The sequence below is a fragment of the Carettochelys insculpta genome, chromosome 5 (genome assembly GCF_033958435.1).
Source record: "Carettochelys insculpta isolate YL-2023 chromosome 5, ASM3395843v1, whole genome shotgun sequence".
Lineage (NCBI taxonomy): Eukaryota > Metazoa > Chordata > Testudines > Carettochelyidae > Carettochelys > Carettochelys insculpta.
This window is the reverse complement of record NC_134141.1, coordinates 11252739-11272423: the sequence shown is the minus strand read 5'-3', so window position 1 is coordinate 11272423 and position 19685 is coordinate 11252739. Positions and strand designations below refer to the sequence as shown.

The 19685-nt window shown below is 44.2% G+C and overlaps 1 protein-coding gene across 1 annotated transcript in view; it reads left to right on the top strand.

Annotated features, from left to right (window-relative positions):
• SNX30 (sorting nexin family member 30) overlaps nt 1-19685 on the top strand; it is a 76237-nt gene that overhangs the window by 50587 nt on the left and 5965 nt on the right. The window contains exons 7-8 of the mRNA XM_074994667.1: nt 7469-7555; nt 15742-15894. Of these exons, the coding sequence (XP_074850768.1) occupies nt 7469-7555; nt 15742-15894 (240 nt within the window). The remainder of the gene's footprint in view (nt 1-7468; nt 7556-15741; nt 15895-19685) is intronic.

Here is a 19685-nt window from a genome sequence, read left to right as displayed (position 1 = left end):
TGTCGTCGTCCTCCTCTAGTATAAATAAGAGGAAGTAAATGAAAGTGAAGCAAGGTACCTTGATTGTGGCTGGCAGGGGGTTGGGGTGTGGGCTCTTGGCTGGGGCACAGGTTGGTGTGAGGGGAGAGGGAGGAGCTGGCGCCTACTGTGGTTGGTGCAGCTCCAAAAATGACCAGCACAACCCTCTGGTCGTGATTCCTAAGTGGTGGTGGGCGGGGAGGAAGACAGAATCTCTGCATACAGCTGCCTTGCAAATGCCACACCTGCAGCTCCCATTGGCTGCAGTTCCCAGCCAATGGGAGTGTCAGAGTCGGCACTGGGGGCAGGCGCATCATGCGGACACCTCCACTCGAGGGGGCTGAAGGGACATGCCAGCTACCTCTGGAGGCAGAGTGGGCAGGGAGCCATCTTAGCCCTCTTGCACTGCCGTTGACAGATCTCTGCACGCCCCCCTTGCAGGATGCATCTGTCTGTGCACTGCCCGGGGCAGGGACAGCAACTAGAGTCGGCTCCCGCTGTGATGGGTGTGGAGAGATGTTCCAGTAGTCAGCTGCTTCTGTGAGCGCTCGTGGTATGCAGGCTGCTGACCTGCCTGAGCCCTGTTGCACTGCTGGTCAGAACTTAAGAGCAGATGAGATTTGTCCTGCGTTTTGGGGGACTCCTGTCATTTCGGGGTCACCGTGTCACCGCATAGCTTGTTTCATGGTGAAGCCACTCCTGCTGCAGCTTTCATTTTGTGGCTGAGAGTGGAGTCAGCAAAGAGAAACAGAGCTGTAAAATGCCGCCTTGCAGGGATTGTTCCTCCTGATACAGATGAGCTCTTTATTAGGGTTCCTAACCAGGATCAGACAAATGTTATGCACATAAAATTATCAAATCTGTGTCATGGCCCCTTTCTGCCTAAGCGAGGGTCATGTGTATTTGATCTCAATTTTACAGTCATTTTCCCAATGGAAATGACAATGTATTTTCATCTTTCAAAATGCTGCGCTTGTAGGAGTCAACTTGAGTCTGGGCAAGTCCTATCTACAGCTGTCTGTACGAAAGAGACCTACTACAAAACAGTGTTAGTCTCTGTTGGTGATAAGCCAGACTCAGCATGGGACCTTCTTAGAACCCTAGCTCCTGTGGTCATCTAGCATCTGAAATCTGTCGACTGGAAGAATAATATAACTTTTAAGTAATGGTGTTCTATGACTTAGCTTTTTTCCCCTGAAAAGCCCAGGAACATCAGATGTTTTGCAATATGCTGCTTGTTGGATAAAATCCTGACATACTACTTGGGCGAGATACAAATAATTCCAATCGCAAATGTTCATGCATGTTCTGTACAGAATGTTCTTGGTCAGTGAATAACAGCGTAGATGCAGTCTGTTCAATATGCAGGATCAGTTAATAGGCATTTCGTGTTTTGGGCTTAGAATAATTTAAAGTCTCACTTGAGAAATTGAGGAGTAAATTGATACCTCCACTAAAATTCTGTTTCAGTCATGCGCTTGCATAAGCATTACATTCCTGCATTGGAAGTACGTTTCTTCCTCTGCTCACATTTGAGGCGCACGTTAGCCTTTTCGTTTAATGAAGTATGCAAAAAAATAGTCATTTTAATCATGTAGAGTGCCAAAATTAATCAGTCTAGCTTTGGCGTGGTGTTGAAGTAACTCTGGAGCAAGGCAGCTTCGGCACCTTTTACAAAACACAAGCAAACACAGGTGCAGAGCATGAGACTCCCAAACATGAGGTGGGACTAGCATTGCTCTTCCAACTTCTTTCTTTTAAAAATATATGTAAGGTTTAAACTAAAGGAAAAACATGTATGCAGGCTATGAAAGGCGAGGTTGATTTGCCTGCCTGTCTGTTGTTTGGAGCCACAGTATTTTAGTACACCAAGGAGAAATTCTGGGTTCAATCCACAACTCAGAAGAAAATTCTTTTCATATTGAGTGGTGAGTCCCCTCCCAGAAAGCATTAGAAAGATGGTAAATGTAAGAGCAGTTTAAGTATGTACATTGCGCTCTGTGCTATGCCTGAAAGTGTGAGACTTGTCCCAAAGAGCTTGGTATTTCTTCAGGTCTCAGTCAAGAGTGGAGAAAACACTGCAGAAGGCAACTCCCTCCTCTAAATAGCTTCTGCTGGGACTGTCAGTGTGCTCTGCGTACACCAAAAGCAGGCACCAGTTTGTCATGGTGATACGCTGGCCGTCGCCATTGGGGCTGCTTCATGAAGTAGGTCAGAATGGGAAGCTAGTGACCACAGAAGACTACTACTCTTAGGGTGGGTCTACACTTGCATTCCTCTTTCAAAAGTACGCAAATAAGGCAAATTGAACATGCAAGTGAGGCATAAATTTGCATATTTGGCACCTCATTCGCATATTATAATGAGATAATGGGAAGAAGGATTCTTTCGAAGATGGGGTTTGCTTTCAAAAGAGCAGAGTCAACACTGGCTTTCTTCTTTTGAAAGAAGCTCGTTTGAAATTAGAAGATGCAAATGAGTTGTCAAATATGCAAATACCTCATTTGCATTTTTGATTTACCACATTTGCATACCTCTTTCGAAAGAGGAATGCAAGTGTAGACACACCCCTAAAGTATGGGAAGCAAACTTTTAAACATTTCCCTCATTGCTCCTCTACCTCAGGACTTCAGAGTTCCTTACAACTTCTCCACCATCGCCTCTGGTTTTGCAGATGGTGAAACCTGGCCACAAGGAGGTTAGGCGGCTGCCCAAGGTCAGCCAACATGTTTGTGGGATTGTCTAGAGTCAGACGTTTGTGGGATTGTCTAGAGTCAGTCTTTTTCTGTAAACATTGGCAAACTATCTAAAGCAACTTCCTTTCATGGTCAGTCTTGGGACCAGTCTTGTTCAACTTATTTGTCAATGATCTAGAGAAAGGGGTAAGTAGTGAGGTGGCAAAGTTTGCAGATGACGCCAAACTGTTCAGGATAGTCAAAACCAAAGCAGACTGTGAAGAACATCAAAAAGATCTCAGCAAACTGAGTGATTGGGCAGCAAAATGACAAATGAAATTTAATGTGGGTAAGTGTAAGGTAATGCACATTGGGAAAAATAACCCCAATTATACATACAATATGATGGGGGCAAATTTAGCTAAAACAGATCAGGAAAGGGATCTTGGAATTATAGTGGCTAGTTCTCTGAAAACATCCACGCAAATAGGATGTTAGGAATAATTAAAAAAGGGATAGAAAATAAGACAAAGAATATCTTACTTCCCCTATATAAAACTGTGGTACGCCCACATCTTGAGTACTGCGTGCAGATGTGGTCTCCTCACCTCAAAAAAGATATATTGGCATTAGAAAAGGTTCAGAAAAGGGCAACTAAAATGATTAAGGGTTTGGAGCAGGTCCCATATGAGGAGAGGCTAGAGAGACTGGGACTTTTCAGTCTAGAAAAGAGGCGATTGAGGGGCGATATGATAGAGGTATATAAAATCATGAATGGTGTGGAGAAAGTGAATACAGAAAAGTTATTTACTTTTTCCCATAATATAAGAACTGGAGGACACCAAATGAAATTAATGAGTAGCAGATTCAAAACTAATAAAAGAAAGTTTTTCTTCACACAGCGCACAGTCAACCTGTGGAACTCCTTACCAGAGGATGCTGTGAAGGCCAGGACTCTAACAGTTTAAAAAAGAGCTCAAAAATATTTGTAGGTTAGGTCCATAGATGGCTATTAGCAAGCAGTAAGGTATGGCGCCTAGCCTTTTGTTGAAGGCGGGAGATGGATGGCAGGAGACAAATCACTTGATCATTGTCTTCAGTTCACCTCCTCTGGGGCACCAGGCATTGGCTACTGTCGGCAGACAGGATACTGGGCTAGATTGACCTTTGGTCTGATCCAGTATGGCCGTTCTTATTTTCTTATGACCAAATCTGTTCTGTTGCAGCATATGAAAATTATAGGTAACTTGGAAGCCTTAGAGATCCATATTTTGTGCCTTAATTCTTATCCTTCTGATTAAATCCAAACCTTTGAATTGTTTTTAACCTGGGTTTACTTTTCGACATCATTGCCTCCTGCATTGGTGCCTTAGTCAAAGGACTTTCCTCTAAAACGACAACCTTTTAGACTCCTATTCCTACCAAAACAATTTTGCATCACAGCCATTTGTATCTGGGTCAGGCTCCTTTTGGCATCTGTACAAGTCTTTTTTAGTTTAATAGATAGTGAGTTTAAAATAAATAGGTAGCACTTTGCATAACATACAGTCAACCTCTGGAACTTCTTGCCATAGAATGCACTGAAGGCCAAGAATATAACAGAGTTCAAAACAGAGCTAGATAAAATCATGGAGGGATAGGTCCACCACGGGTGGTTAGCCCGGATGATCACGGATGCTGCGTCTAGTCTCTGTCAGAAGCTCAGAATGGATGACGGGATGGATCTCTTTGAGGAAGGCCTAGCAGTTATAGCCTAGAGCCCAGAGTTATATTCCCAGTTCTCAGGGAGGTAGCCGTGTTAGTCTGTATCTTCGAGAACAACAAGAAGTCCTGTGGCACCTTATAGACTAACAGATATTTTGGAGCATAAGCTTTTGCAGGCAAAGACCCGCTTCATCAGATGGTTTCAGAGGGGTATGTAAAGAGTGGGGTCTCAGTAAAAGGGAGGGCCAGAGCTGACAAGGTCTATTCAGTCAGGGTGGAAAAGGCCCATTATCAGTGGTATGTATGAAGAGAGGAAAAAACAGGTCAGATAAGACGGGGGATATGGCCCATTGTCGGTGTAATGAGGAAATATTAACACCCAGGGCAGAGAAGCTCCTTTTGTAAGGTGCAAGCCCCTCCCAGTCTCTGTCGAATCCTTGGTTAATGGAGTCAAATTTGCAAATTGCAGCTCAGAGCTTTCTCTCTCCATTTGATTTTTGAAATTTCTTTGTTTCAGGACTGCCACCCTTAAGCCTGCCATCTTATCTGACCTGTTTTTTCCTCTCTTCATACATACTACTGATAATGGGCCTTTTCCAACCTGACTGAATAGACCTCGTCAGCTCTGGCCCTCCTTCTTACTGGGACCCCACTCTTTAAATACCCCTCTGAAACCCCCTCCACCCACCCACTCATGCATCTGATGAAGCGGGTCTTTGCCCACGAAAGCTTATGCTCCAAAATATCTGTTTAGTCTATAAGGTGCCACAGGACTTCTTGTTGTTCCCAATTCTGCCTCTGATGTGCTGCGTGTCCGTGATCAAGTCATTTGCTGCCTTGTGCCCCAGTTTCCCCATCTTATTTAATAAGGCCCCTACTTCACTGGAATGCTATACAAATTGTGGTGTGCTCTCAGCTTCTTAGCTGGAAGGTGATCTGAAAGCGTGCTGGAGCATTCCTCGTACTCTTGCTATGAATTTTGGGCCACAGCTTAGAACAGATGGTATTGAGATGCTTCAGGAATTCCTCCTTCTCTTGTACTCTTTTTGTGTGTGCATTTTTTCTCCCATCTGCTGGAAAACTGCTAACTGGAATACAGATTTGAGCCATCAGCGTATACTTCTGAACACATTGTGGGTTCCCCCTAGTAGTGGTATTCTCCACTCCCCATCCACTGAATCTAGTTTACTGTTAAAATGCCTGTTAATCACGGGACCTTTGGCGGTGCAGGTTGAACTTACTTTACTAGTTCTAAGTATCAGTTTTCAGGGTGGGTGCTGGCCACCTACTCCAAGGCAACTATTGATTTAAACAAGTCCTCCGTAAACTTTACATTCTCCTCTCAAGAGCCTTTTTGGATATGAGCGGAAATAGCTGTTAAATAACAGTGCCTTCACCACACAAAAAAAATTTGACAACCATCAGGAAAAATTCCACCTAGACTCCTGTTAAACGTTGATGTCTTGCATTTTGCTGCAGGCAAATCGAGCCAATAACCTGGTTCTCTTGAGAAACTGGAACGAAAAGATTGCAACATGCACATTTAAATACCTAACACATCTCCCTTATTGCTCTCTGTCTTGGGAAGAAGGTGGTGTAACGTCTCTGGAGTAGGGAGATTTGTCTTCCTTTATCACGCTGGACGTTAAGTATATACGTGGCTTAAAAATTACAGCCCTGAAGGTTACGGTACTGGAATGCTAGTCTTTAGAAACACCAGTGCTCCTTCACCTCTGCTTTCTTCTCTTCCTTTGCTGTACTTCAGACTGATAAAGCCAGACTCTAGTAACATTGGTTGATTCTTCATACATAACTAAAACATGGCTTTATCCATACTGAAGTGGTGACTCTTCCCTTGGCGTGTGGTATCGGTGGAAGGGGCAGGGGGATGATGATGATGGTGACTAAATGCATTTATGGGTATTATCATGCATATTTGCTCTCCTCATGGTCATTGAGTGAAACAGCAGCTCTTGTAATTTTTAAAATGTATATTTGATAGGTAAAAATGGAGAGCCTTGGCCACGCTGGCTGCCTGAGCTGTGATCGCTTCTGCTCTGGTGGGTCTATACCTTGCAATTGAATGGCCCTTGGAAACCCCATCTGGGTGCCAGCCCCTTTGACTGACCACCTCAGTCACCTCTTTGCCAGTTCTGAGTCAGATTCTTCCTCCTTACTTTTGTTCTGGAGAGCAAGTCTCCGAAGACATCAATTATTCCTCTCCTCCAAAAAACGTTTACAAGTCGTTGCCCAGTAGGGAAGTCACATGTGATTATGCTATTACTGGCTATGCTGTAAATTCAGCGAGGGCACCCAACAGCTACCGCAGGCAAAGACAAAATAACTTCTTGATGACGAACATCTTTTAGTCCTATCCTTAGTGGATAACTTGCACACAGTTGTAAAGTGAGTGTAGTTTTTATCAATGTCTGGAGACAGTGATTAAATGAGGACTTATCAGGTAGAAAGCATGGACTTGAAAAACTTCAACGGGATGTTCCCTGTGCAAAAGTGAGAACCTTCCTCTACCCTGCAATGCGAAACTGGGGTGGGGCGGGGGAGGATTTTGTCCAATATTGACCTTCCATCTGAGACTCGGCATGGAAGTTCATTCTGGAAGGATTTTGCAGAAAGCTGAGAGTGGGCAGGTTGCAGCAGCAGTTCATCACTTTAGGAAGAATGTTGTTTGGGCATCTTGGAAAGCTTTACAAACTGACCCTTTCTTTGTTAACATTTTATGTTTGTATTCATCATTTGCAAGAAGATGCGTGACTTGCCAAAGGTCACAATGCAAGTTGTTTGCCAATCTGGCTGTTTTGACTTTTCCCATAATCAAATCGCTACAAACCTCATCTGGCATCTGGTCACAGCCTGGAGTGGGTTTTTTTTTTTTCATTTGTATTCGAAAGCCTCTTCATAGCTGCCTGTGAAACAGGAGAGGCCTCTGAAAGCCAGACCCATATAACTTTAGCGGCATTTCAGCTGTTGACTCTTGTGGGGTGAGGTGGCAAGGTGAGGGGGAGTCAAGATTTTGTACATTTTTTCAGTCTGTTTTTTTTCTTCTTTCCTAGAATGTGCTAAAGAAAAGAGACCAAATTCAAGCGGAGTATGAAGCAAAATTGGAAGCTGTGGCCTTGAAAAAAGAAGAGCGGCCCAAGGTTAGCATTTGAAACCACTTCATAAAACAAGTGGCCTCTTTGTCATTCAGCCTCTCAGCTGAAAACTGTGGAGAAATGGAGAAGATGCTCTTGTTTCTAGACCTGCGTATGAGCTGTTGCCTTCTGAAACACAGCGGGGCTAGGCAGAGCAGTGTCTTACCATAAAACTGCAAGCCAGCTGCAGGAGGCAAGCCCATGAGAAAGCGTTAACAGCCAAATTCAGTGCAGAAACAAGCATAAGCTAACCGAGGAGGATGAGTTATAAAGTATTCGAACTACAGCTATACCACGTCAGCAAGTGGAATTCTTTGGCTGGCCCAATATGGGGGTAACACCTTCTCCCACTATAAGGCTTAGTTGCCTGGGCCTCATTTGGAGTCAACAGAAAAACTGTCATTTGATTTCAGTGGACTTCACATCAGGCTCTTAAAGAAAAATTTATGTTAGCGAGGTGCATCCCTTGCAACCTTCAGGACACGTTGCTACTACTATTACTTACCCCTTGTAGATAACCTATGCTCCATTCAGAGTACAAGTCTCTTCCACTTCACATGGTCTCAGGACAAAACTTCTAGCTGACCCCAGGAGTACCCCAGTTATTGTCCTTCAGTCTCAGTAGATCTTCTATACATTGTCTGAGGTCTTCCTCTTGCATTTTCCTTGCAGGTCCCATGTGAAAGCTTGATGGACGATGCTGGTTGACGGTTTTCTGAGAGTGTGGCCCAGCCATCCCCACTTTTTTTCCTCTTAATTTGAATGTCAGTTGGCTCTTGACTTGCTCTATTCCATAGCTCCTCATTTTTGACCAAGTCTTGCCATTTGGTGTGAAGGATGTAGCTCAGGCATCTGGTTATGAATGTCTGTAGCTTGTGATTTGAAGACTTTAGTATGCCAGGTCTTGGCATCCATACAAGAGCACTCTTCAGATTTGTGTTGAAGATCCACAGTTTCGTCTTCGTAGGTACAAGTTGCAGGACAAGTTGCTACCTGGTCTCAACGTAAATCCCAACCAAGATTAGTTTCTGTTTGGTGTTGATTTACCTTTTTGTTGTACCTACAGACACCTGAAGATGGAAAGAGATACCCATACAACAATCAGGTAAATCAACACCAAATAGTCATCATCCTTAGTTGGGTTTCACATTGCGACTGTGCAGCAAGTTGACATGGCCTGCATAGTAACGCTGTATCCTAATGGAACACCTCCGGCAACTCGTATCTTGTGAATTGTGGCAGCAAAGTCCCTCATGAGGATAATACACTTAATCTCTCCTCCTCAATCTGCTCATGCTTTGTCCTTTTTCCTCCTTCAATCTTCTTCTGCCACTTTTTTTCCTTCTTGTGGAGCAGGGACTACAGATTCTTCAGTGGGGAACTCAAGTTATTCCTCACTATTTTAGTGGAAGGCTCTTATCTGCTCTTGGTTGGGATATGCTCAGTCAGCTTCAGTGCTCACCACTGTCTGTGGAGGTCGCAACATATTTTGCAGAGTGCCTATCAAGTTGCTCCGCTAACACACACAATTCTGAAGTCATGATGGACATGTGCCTTTCAGTAGGGGGGAAAAAAAAGCCTGTTCTACTTATGTTGTACTCCATTTGAGATCTCTGTTGAAGAGTTCAATGGAACAACCCCATGCATTTTCAGTAGCTGTTTTTCATTATCTTGATGCTTTTATGTTTTCCCAGAAGAGCAGCAAAGTTTGCTTCCCTTTAAATGGTGACCACCACTAAATGAAACTTAAAAACACAACAGCTTTCCAGCTAGACTTATTGAAGAACTTTCCAACACAATGAAACTCTCATAGTTTTGCTTTCCTTACATCTCAAATACAGCTGAGCAAATGGACGTTGTCGGATTTTTGTTCAGACAGTGTTGATGCTGCCAACCTGTCCCAGGTTCTAGGTAGATGTTTGAAATAGTTAAGTGTTTTAAGCCTCCTGACGATGCAATTTAAAATTAAAAAAAAAGGCTGATTGGCAGTCACTAATCTGCTGAGGATGGTTGTCATTTGATCATTGATTTGTCTTGCTTTCATCAAACTTTTTTTTTTTTAAGCTGAGCATGGTCTAGTGGAATGTGGAAAAACAAACAAAAACCAGGTTAGAAGCATGAGAATGGACTGAGTTGGATCTCTGCCATTGTACTCTTCCGTTTGTGCAGGGATCTGTGGAACTTAGTATGTCAACAAGATAATTGTCAGGAATCTCTGTGGTGGCCTCATAGTTTATTTGCTGATTGCCATGGTTGTGAAGAATCCAAGAAATGTTCTTTCTCCTCATAACCACTGGAGGGCATTCTAGGGCTTGCTGTACTTCATAACCTGACCTGATTTCCCAATAGATTTTTTGGGTCCTGTCCAAATTCTAACTGTCGTTTGTCTTAATAAGTCCCTTGTTAATAATTTAAACTGAACAAGTGTATACATATCACAATAAATTCTGCAACTACAATAATGCTTGTGCTTTTAAGCCATCAGATACTAAGTCAGAATATACTTGGCTTAATGTCAGATAGTAGTCATCTGCCTCCAATATAATGTTTTCCTTGACAGCTTTTTGTATTTGGTGTGACAGTTCATTTGCTGTCTCTGTGGGGTTTTGCCTTCAGCAGTTGCAGAAATAGAAGAACCCCTTCTGTTCCCTTTTCTGTCCTAAGTTGGCCCTGGAATTCTGTATTAGAAATGTGGTATGTATTGAAATCTCAATTACTAGTGTAACAACAGTAAAATAATAAAAGTGCCCTGATCTAAAGGGACTTGTGCGCTAAGCACCAGTTGTTTCATCTGGCTCTTTGCCCCATAGTTTAAAGGCACAGTGAATCTATGGGAAATGTAATTAGTCTGATTATACAGAACTGCTGGCTGAATTTGGGATGGTTTTGGAAAAGCAGACTTGAGATTTTTTTGTACATTATTGGCAATCTAAACTGAATTACACATAGGATTTTTTATTTGTTATGGGTTTACTTTGACTATCTTCAAATAGCTAACAATGGGTTAGTCCAGGGGGTCAGCAACCTTTTGAAGGCAGAGTGCTGAAATTTGGTCTTTGACCTCTAGGTACAATCTGAGTGCCAGTGATACTTTTTAAAGTTACTAATAGTCCTACTTACCACAGCTTCATTAATAAATAAATTAGGATGCAGAGCTTTACCTGTTAGGTGGTGGTTGGTAGCATTAGCTGGTCTTTTGTTAAGCCACAGGCAGTGTGGCTTTGAGCAAACTCCCATCTGGATGGGGTGAGGCGGGGGATGCTGAGCTCCCATCTGAAGTGCTGATGAAAATTGGCTTGCATGCCATTCTTGGCACTCTTGCAACTTAACATCCCTCTCTGGTGTGCTCAGACCCAAGCATCCAGTCAGGTGCTTGTTAGCTACTGTAATATTTACATGATATTGTCCCAGTAGCTGAGAGAGAATTCAGAGCAATGTTCCCTCTAATCTTTTCCATCCATGTGCAGAATAATTTTATGTGCACTGAAGCACATGCATGCGCACCACCGGCAGAAACAAAACCCTAGCTGTGAGCGCTCTGCTGATCAGCATTTGTTTCTCTCCTTGGCTGCCTCACAAGCACCCAGATTGCAGGGAATACGGATTCTGGGGATTACATATGGCCACTAAAAGAGAGAAGCGTGAAGCTCTTTGGAAAGCAAGCATCTAGCCTTTCGAAAGAGAGCCTCTGAATTCTCCACAAAATTGTGAGTTCACACAGTTGGAAGCTTGTTTTATTAAGTGGCAACGCTGTAATCATGGAAGTCTTGTGAGAGCCAGCCTGGGTATCCCTTGTAGCCAGTAAAGCAGACAAGCCATGTACAACTGGGAGACACTGATTGTGCCCTCTGTTTCAAATATTGTGTTGGGATCTGCCTGCCAAGTGAAAGCAGGTACCGTCTCCCATCATGCAGACGGTAAACCAATTCTGGATGGGCCCACAGATGCTCAGGGGTCAACTAGACCTAGAGCTAGAACAGTTCAGGAGATCCAATATTTCTCAGCACAACTGGAAGAAATTACAGATGTGCTGTTTGTCCAACTTTTAAATGTTGTCACAGGGGGTAGGATCCCTACAGGAGTGCTTTGTTTTCCGATGGGTGGCGGAATCTCTTCAAGGCTTTTCCAACAGTTGCTTCTCGTGGCTGGGTTAGATGGGCCCTGTTGTGCTGGTAACTTTCATACCACCTTGCACTTCTGACCAGAAAAATGGCAGCCATGTGAGTGTATAATCCTGTCTATTGCATCCCAAGCCATTCGGACGCATTGTTGAAATTGCTGGGAAAAGGTAGCGGCAAACAGCCGAGGTGGCTGAAAACAGTATTTGAGGCCGTAGAGAGAGAGCCAGGTGTTACACACTGGTGTCCATTTCGTGTGATGAAATGGACGCTGCCTCAACGGCTTCTCTTCCAAATTCATGTTTGTCTTCTGTGTCTCCTGAGCTTTGTGTCTGAGCTGAGGACACAGGAGAGGTCCCTGTTGACATGGCTCTGCTCTGGTGGAGGATTCCATGGACCACTGCCTGCTTGATCTAAAAAAAACTTCTCTGTGAATATAGTGCGTGTTCTCTGCATAAGGGGTTCAAACAAGTGTGTGGGGCTTGGCATGACCCTGCCTTTCCTGGTTGCTAAATGGGTAGGGCAGCTTGAGGGTAGGGGAAAGTTTAAGAGCCAGCGTTCAGGAATGTCTTTAAACAGTCCCTAAGCATGTTGAAAGAGCTTTATCTCAGGACTTGAGTGTTTTGAGAAGCAAACTCTTTCCACCCTTCCCCCGCCGCCTCTTTTTTTTTTCCTCCAGAGAGGGAAGCGAAATGGGCTGTGATCTACCCAAGGCCGGAGAGGGAGTGGTCCAAGCATAAGACTGGGAAACAGGAACTGGTGGAGTTTTAATCCCAGCTCTGTCGGCAGGCAAGCATTCTGCCGGCTCTCCCTCCCAACAGCTACTAGTGTAGGCAGGCGGAGTGCATTCCGATAAGGAAAGCCTTCCTTGCCGGCTTCCAGAGGGGCTCAAACCAGCAACAAACCTTTGTGACTTAAAGGAAAACGCATCACGTCCCAATTACTGCTGAGAAAGTAAGTGAGGACTAGAAAACCAGTACGCAGAGCATGGAAGTGGGTACTGCACTTTCTTGCCCCGTGCTTCCCAAAATATAGCACTTCTTGATCGAAGGTGCCCTGGTTTACACGTTCCACACCCATGGTAAGCTCGCTTTCAGTATCCGATATTCATATGTACAAAGAAAGCAAACTTAGAGCAGGAGTTGGGTTCCGAAATTATATCCTGGAACCTGGTTTTAAATAAAACTGTCTCTGCCCAAGGAATGGAGGCAAATCAGCACAAGTCAGTTTGTAGACAAAACCCTCGGTACAGGTTTAGCCTCTCTAATCCAGAGCTCTCTCGTCCAGCAACATCCATAGTCCAGCGTAATTTTAGTTAGCTGGATGACCACTTTTACCGTAGTTTCCTGTGGTCCCATAAAGTTTGTTTAGTCACTAGTCCTGGTTCTGTGTTCTGTGCTGCTATTTAACTGTAATTTACCCCAAATGTCTTCTAACAGCCCACCCAGTAAGCAGTGGAAGTGTGGGTAAGGGTGCTAGACAACATTGACCTCCTGTGGTTTGGCAGATGCTCCGGTTTGGCACTGGTCAAGTCCCGAGAGTGCCAGACGTGAGAGGTTCAACCTGTAGTAGATTTTACAGTATATTACTTGATATTAAAGCCATAGCTGATGACTACTAAGTGGCTTTTATATTCGTCCATAAATGGTACAAATATTTCAGCTGCAAAAGTGAGGTCATTAGAGATGAGATGAGCTGTTTTAGAAGTAAGTTTTCCCTTTCTTTGTGGCTTGTTCTCCTGGCTCTCCCTCTGATATAGTACTGTTAAGTAATCCAGAGAGTATAGGTTTACAGGAAACTGGCAGATGTCATCCTTGTAAGACAGAAGAGTAACTTCCCGTGAGAAGCTAAGTGAGCCTCTTTGGTTGCACATTATTTCTAGCTTGCATAGTCTATTCTAGAGCAGTCTTGGCTCTGCTCTGCAGAAGTGCCCCATGTTCAGCTAACAGCTCTCACTGAAGCCAGTGGTAACATTCCTCTTGCCTAACGGATACAGAGTTAGCCCAGCCCATTTAGCCCTCCTGTGAAATCAACCTTTGCCTCTTTATTAGTTGGCCAGTGCCTAATGATCAGGTGAATAAAATATGTTTCTTCAGAGGAGCTGAGCACCCCCAGGTCCATTTGGCTTCATTGGGAACTTCCAGCACCTCTAGGAATTGGGCCTTTTTGCCCCCATGCTGCCAGTTGCGGAAGTGATTAGCAAGCTAGGGGGTGTTTTGAATATGCCTACTGCTATTGCTGGCTCTTTGGTTACATGTCTTCATTTCTGCACGCTAAGCCCGTTTTGTTGGCAGTGGCGTGTGCTCAATTTGCTGCAGACCATGGTGTAAAGAATTTCCGGTATAATTTATGCTTGTTTTTGGCTCAAAACCGTCCATGTGCTGGTCCTCGGACCTGTAATGTTAATGCAGGTTGTGGAACCTGGAATGTTAAAGTCTTCAGTTACATCCCATTTACACCTAAAACGGCCCCTCAATGGACATGCTCTGCCATTGGCATAGTTAAGCCTCATCTGTGAAAGGCAACAGCGATGCCAACAGGAGGGAGTGTCCCACTGACATAGCTCTGTCTCCACCAGTACTTAGGTCACTATTACTGCGTTGCTCCAGGAGGCCTGAGCAGTGTAGGTGTATGGAAACAAGTCTGTAATGGAGACCTATCCACAGTCTCTTGCATGTACAGTTTGTTCCAGATTTGTGCCTTCAGACTCCTGCCTTTGTAACTGCACAGCAGACTACTTATACTGACTGCATATCCTGTAGATTGTACTGCTTAATCCACTGGTCACTGAACAGACAGTATGTACTCAGGCTTCTTGATGGCTGATCGTGGGTATAGACAGCAACCCCGTATGTCTGGGCTCTTATATAGAACTACATTCGGTGTGGGTCATCTCAAGGGATTAGAAAGCTGTTTTTAGCAGACAGTCCTTTTTTTGAGAGAGCTCTTAAGATTTTGTTTGGAGGGATCGGGCGTGGAAAATCAGTGGGGTGGCTTACCCTGAAGAGCTAAAGATGGCTGAGAAATAAGGTGGTTGATCACTTTTGAGGGAGTGTCTCATGAGGCTCAAGTACTGTTTGTTTTACTTGTGTCAAGCTCCTCTTGAATGTTTTATCTATTCGTGCAGGGTGTGCTAGGGCTTGCAGGGATCCTATCTCTGCCCTCTTGTTCATTGTGCTAGGCACGCAAAAGATCCTGCTGACTGGGTGCAGAGACACAGTAGAAAAAAGTTTGGTTGCTAGTGCATGAACAGGGAGCTGAGGACCTGTCTTACACACATCCATAGCAAGTTCATGGCAGAGACAGGAATTTGAACCCAGATGTCTAGTATTTTAATCTTCACTTAAACCACAAGATAATCTTTCCTCTCCCTGTAGCTTGCCTGAGGCCTTGTCTACACTACCCTCCAGATTGATGGGTAGCGATCGATCCATCGTGGGGGGTTGATTTATCGAGTCTAGTATAGACACAATAAATCAACCCCCGAGTGCTCTCTGGTCAAGTTAGTATTCCGCTAGAATGAGACGCATAGGCAGCATTGGCAGAAGAACATAGCTATTAGGTACCGCAGTGAGGACACCATAGTGAGTAGGTCGGAATACATCAACTTCAGCTACGTTATTTCACATCGCTGAAGTTGCATAACTTAGCCTCACTGCCAGGGGTCGCTGGCCTAAGGGATGCTGAGGCCTGGTCTTGTCTTTGTGTCATGCTCCAAGTGAAGTTTAGGGACTGTGACGAGACACAGAGCAACCTGCAGTTTCCCAAGTTACTCCGAATGGAGTAAATTTGGACGCAGGTGCGGATTTGACTCTCTCTGTTTTAGCTGTTGCTTTGTTTCATCTGCTCTTTTCAGTAACTAAAAATGTCTCCTCACCCTCTTTGGCGAGGTAGCAGGAAAGGAAGAAAGAAGTGGCACTAATAATTTTAGTCATAATTTTGGCCTATTTAGCATGGTCTGGATAATTAAAATTTATTTGGAATGAGAGGAGACAGATGATCGGGTGTGGGACATGGGATGACCATCATTCCAAATAGCCATAATCATGCTGAAAAATCTGCTTCTCGCTTCAGGTGCCAGTGGATGTTGAAAAATGTCAGGACCGAGTGGAATGCTTCAATGCTGACCTGAAAGCCGACATGGAGAGATGGCAGAACAACAAGCGGCAGGATTTTAGGCAGCTGCTTGTGGGCATGGCAGATAAAAACATCCAATACTATGAGAAGGTACCGCCCTGAGCAGCCGCAACACTCATGGTGTCGTACAAATAATGCTTTTTGAGGGGCTTATGACTGGCCAAAGTGGCTTTCAAAAATTGTAAACCCTGCTTTGCAATAAAGAATGAGTGTGCCAGATGAGGGCTTCACATCAGAGGCTTGAAGTTTTTAAGGTTAGCTGCTGTGTCCGTAAAGGCACTTGATTAGCATGATTTTCCAGACTTTCAGTATTACCACTTCATTAGGGCTTGAGCTGTAAATCATTAGACAGTGGCTGACTGTCATGGGAGCAATGGAGTTATACAAGGGATGTTACAAGTTAACCCAATAACTGACATTTTCTTCCAGATGTAGATTCCCACCCCCTGGACCTGTTGCTGCTAGACTTGACTGACCAGCAAGAGCAGCAGAGATAGTGGGTGTTGCTCCCGCTGCCTGGTTAACGTGGGCCCAATCTTGAAAATATGTATCATTGGGCTTACCGGAGTCTGTGCCTCCTGCCTGCTTTTAACTTTCACTGACTTGCCGGAGTTAAAACCAAGTGTACTACATGGCCCTGTGGGCAGATTGTATGGTTAAGGAAATGAAGGCTGTGGAATAGCTGTCTGAATTTTACCCTTGTGTCATTTAGTTCTGGCTCCATGAGGTACTGATTCAGAAATGCAGCGTACTTTTGTCCCTGCAGCCGATACTGCATGTGCACTGTTACGTGCTGCACCAGATTGTTCTTGTTATACAGTGTCATTGGTTCAGCTCCCGTGTTATGAAATAGCAAGTTGGCTGTCGGTGTACAACTGATGGAGAAATCCTACTCAGCGTAGTTTCCATGAGTTTATAGCATCAGTGTCCAATAGGAATTCAAAGACGGCTACACCTGTGATTGTCATCTTTCCGTATTTGACACATTATTTGCACTCCCAGCTCCACCCCGCTCTAAATAAATGCCCTTCCCCACCCACAGAGCCAGGCTCCCCCAGCCCTCCTGTTCTGATTCAGTGCTGGCAGCCCACTGGAGCCGCTCCTGAGCCTGCCACCACATGCTTCTCCCATCCAGCAGTGGGGTACGCGGGCAGACGGCACTCCCTGTATGAGGCTCCAGAGCCAGAGCTGTGGCTTGGCCACCCACGTAGTCACCATAGTGCAGTGTCCTGTTTGCCGCAAGTGGTGACTGTATTGGACTCTGAGAACAACAAAAAGTCTTGTGGCACCTTATAGACTAACAGATATTTTGGAGCTTTCGTGGGCAAAGACCCGCTTCGTCAGATGCATGAGTAGGGGGTGGTTTCAGAGGGGTATTTAAAGAGTGGGGTCCCAGTAAGAGGGAGGGCCAGAGCTGACAAGGCCTTTTCAGCAAGGTGGAAATGGCCCAGTATCAACAACACTTATCAAGAGAGATAAAAACAAGTAGATCAGACAGGGGGATATGAGCCTTTGTCAGAGTCTAATGGGGAGATGTTAGCACCCAGAGCAGAGAAACTGCCTTTGTAAGCTGCAAGCCACTCCCAGCTTTAATCCATGGTTAATGGAGTCAAATTTGCAAATAAATTGCAGCTCAGAGATTTCTCTCTCCATTTGATTTTTGAAATTTTTTTTGTTTCAGAACTGTCACCCTTAAATCTGCCACTGAGTGTCCAGGGAGATTGAACTGTTTCCCCACAGGCTTCTGTACATTACCATTCCTGATGTCTGATTTATGTCCATTTATTCTTTTACAGAGAAAAAGACTCCGTAAAAGAATTTTATTGGACTCAGTGGCTTTACAGCAAACTGGGAGCTTGTGTCTAGCAGGGTCCTGAGTCCGATAGTAGCCCCTATTTTCATCAGCGACCTGGTTAATGGAGCAAAGAGTCCATTTAAAACGTGAGGCTTTTGCTAAATTCAAAGGTAGTGAAAGCGCTTGAGGACGAGATTAGAATTCAAAGTGACATCGATAAGTTGGAGAGTCAGCCCGTAATCAAGGTGAAATTCAGTAAGGACAACAAAGTTCTTTGCTTAGAAAGGAAAACTCAAAAGTACAAACACAAAATGGAGAATGCTGAAGAGAATTGGAGGGTTCTGGAGTTTCACAAATTAAGTATGAATCAACAGTGTGGTGCAGTTGCCAAAAAAGAAAAAAAGCCAAGATAATTCTGGCGTATATTACCTGGTGTGTGTCACATGTATGACATGAGTGACAATTGTCCTGCTGTATTTTAGCACTGCTGAGGCTTGAGTGCTGTCTGGTTCTGGGTGCCACGCTGCAAGAAACAAGTGGCCTGCCAGGAAAGAATCCAGAGGAGAGCACCAAAAGTCTTTCTTGAGAGAGGTTAAAAACTGGGGCATGGAAGAAAAAGAAAGAGGAAGGACATGATGACTTGTCAGACATGTAAAGGGAGGTTACACACCTATCCCTCGATTTATGAACTTTCACTACAACAAAGTGTAAATTGTATACCTGTTTTTCAATTCACTAACACTAGTTTCAATACAACGAAGAACCAACCTTCATCTGAGCATCCATGGTACAGCCAGTGCCCTGCTGGCAGCTTTATTCTCGATTTTACAAATTTTCACCCAACAAACAGTTTTCATGGAATGAATTACATTCATAAATCGAAGGATAGGTGTATAGTGAGTGGTGGTCAGTTATTCTCCATATCCACTAAAGATAGGGCAAGAAGTAATTGGCTTTATCTGCAGCAAGGGAGTTTTAGGTTAGACATTAGGAAAAACTTCCTAACTGTAAAGAGATGAACTGAGGTGTTGTGAAATCCTTGTCATCGTTACAGGCTTTTAAGAATAAGTTGGACAAATGCCTGTCAGGAGTGGTCTAGCTCGACCCTTTAGCCCTACATGCCTCTGGTTCTGCATTATTTATTTGTAGTACTGTTGCGCATAGGAGTTCTTAAAATATCCATGGTGCTTGCTTCATTCACTGGTCATCTGAGCAGTTGTGCCTGTGAGGGCGCACACAAAGTAGGAGATGACAACGTGTTAATATCTGAACATAGTTTAAAAGTTATTGGAATCTGTGTGCATGAGGAGAGCTGTGTTAGGCCTTGCAGCCGTTCCTGAGGGTAGCAATGACCAGGTCTCATTTTCAAACCTGAATAGGCTTAAGGCTTCTCTTGAAACTGAGACTTAGGCACCTGAATTAGTTCTGTTCTGCAAGGTTAAGCAAAGGAATGCCAAAATACCTTTAAAAAGTTGGACCCCAGCCTGATATAGACCAGCAGGAAAGATGTTGCCCGGGATATGTTGTTTCATTTGCATAAGAAACCCCCCAAAATTGGAATCCTCTTCAGAAGTGTCTGTGGGCCCTACCTGGGAACTCCACGTTTACCCTGCTAAGCAGAAGCTTATGTGGCCAATGAACCCCTCTAGTTGCCAGAAGGGAAGTAGGAGCAGTGTCTCCGTTTTGTCTTAATCATCAGGCCTCTTCCCTAGGCACAGACTCAAAGTGTCTGTGTCTCTCTGCTTAGAGCATTACCAAACCGCTAGCTGCAGTCAGCTGCTTAAAGCTGCTAGAAACAGTCTCTGCCCTCAAAATAACATCTCTTACAAAGCCACGAGGGAGCCTGTCCTTGGTACAGGGAGCCAGCAGGATTGGCCAGTTGCCTGAAGCTGTGCCTGTTCTCACTTTCCAAATATTGTCTGGGTTCCTTTAAATTTAACTTTGCTGTTATCTAAATTTCTAACTTTTTTTTTTTTTTTATGACTATCATTCTCAGTGTTCCGCCTAGTAACTTTTCTTGTCTGGGAATTTAGACATTGTTTTGTAACTCCCTGTCTCTCAAGCTACTATCTGATGGCTTGCAGGA